This window comes from Mesitornis unicolor, unplaced genomic scaffold (genome assembly GCF_000695765.1).
Source record: "Mesitornis unicolor isolate BGI_N332 unplaced genomic scaffold, ASM69576v1 scaffold11779, whole genome shotgun sequence".
Taxonomy (NCBI): Eukaryota; Metazoa; Chordata; class Aves; order Mesitornithiformes; family Mesitornithidae; genus Mesitornis; species Mesitornis unicolor.
The window spans coordinates 347-1029 of NW_010206921.1; the positions used below are offsets into that span (position 1 = coordinate 347).

The 683-nt window shown below is 52.4% G+C and overlaps 1 protein-coding gene across 1 annotated transcript in view; it reads left to right on the plus strand.

Moving 5' to 3' along the window:
• Positions 1-683, plus strand: part of LIPG (lipase, endothelial) — a gene marked incomplete at its 5' end in the record, with an annotated part of 6574 nt that continues 5891 nt past the window's right edge. Inside the window, one exon of the mRNA XM_010191958.1 lies at positions 1-66. Within this exon, the coding sequence (XP_010190260.1) occupies positions 1-66 (66 nt within the window). The remainder of the gene's footprint in view (positions 67-683) is intronic.

Genomic DNA, 683 nt, shown 5'->3' on the forward strand with positions numbered 1-683 from the left:
ATCGTTGCCGTCGACAACACGCAGGTCGTTGGAAAAAGCATCGCAAGGCTGCTTGACTGGTTACAGGTACCGTGAGTTAAGGACGGTCACTGTTGTAACCCTGTGTTGCACAAGAGAACGGAGCCTTCGGCAGCTCCAGCGCTCACCAGCGGAGAAAGCTCTGGTGTAATCCCAACCCCGAGGCTTGGTGGGGTGATGGCTCATAGCATGCTCTTCCCCGGGAGATGTTGCTTTGCAGCGTGCCTGGATCAGCAATGTTGAAGTAGAATTGAAATTTTGGAGTCTTTCCTCCTGTCTAAGCAATGTGAGCTCGGGAGGGGGGCATTCAAAGTCAGTGTTGGCTTGGCAGGAGGGGGGAAAAAGGAGGAGAAGGAGGCCACGGTGCTACTTTTGGCACCGGAGGTCATGGCCAGTACTGAGGGCTGCTGGCAGCTCCCTGGGGGAAGGCTGCTCCAGATGCTGCATAAGCAAAGAAGATTGTAATTGGGGTTAAAATCTGGGTGTTGTGGTTGGGAGCAAACCACAAGTGCCATCCAAACCACTCAACTTGTACTTGTCTGGATGAAATAAAGAACGACGCATGCTTGTCTGCCCTCTCCCTTCACTCTCCTCTTAAAATAAGAGTTGAGAGTCCTGCAGTGCCAGGTGCCCTCAAAGGCAGTGGAGGAAATTATCATCCTCTT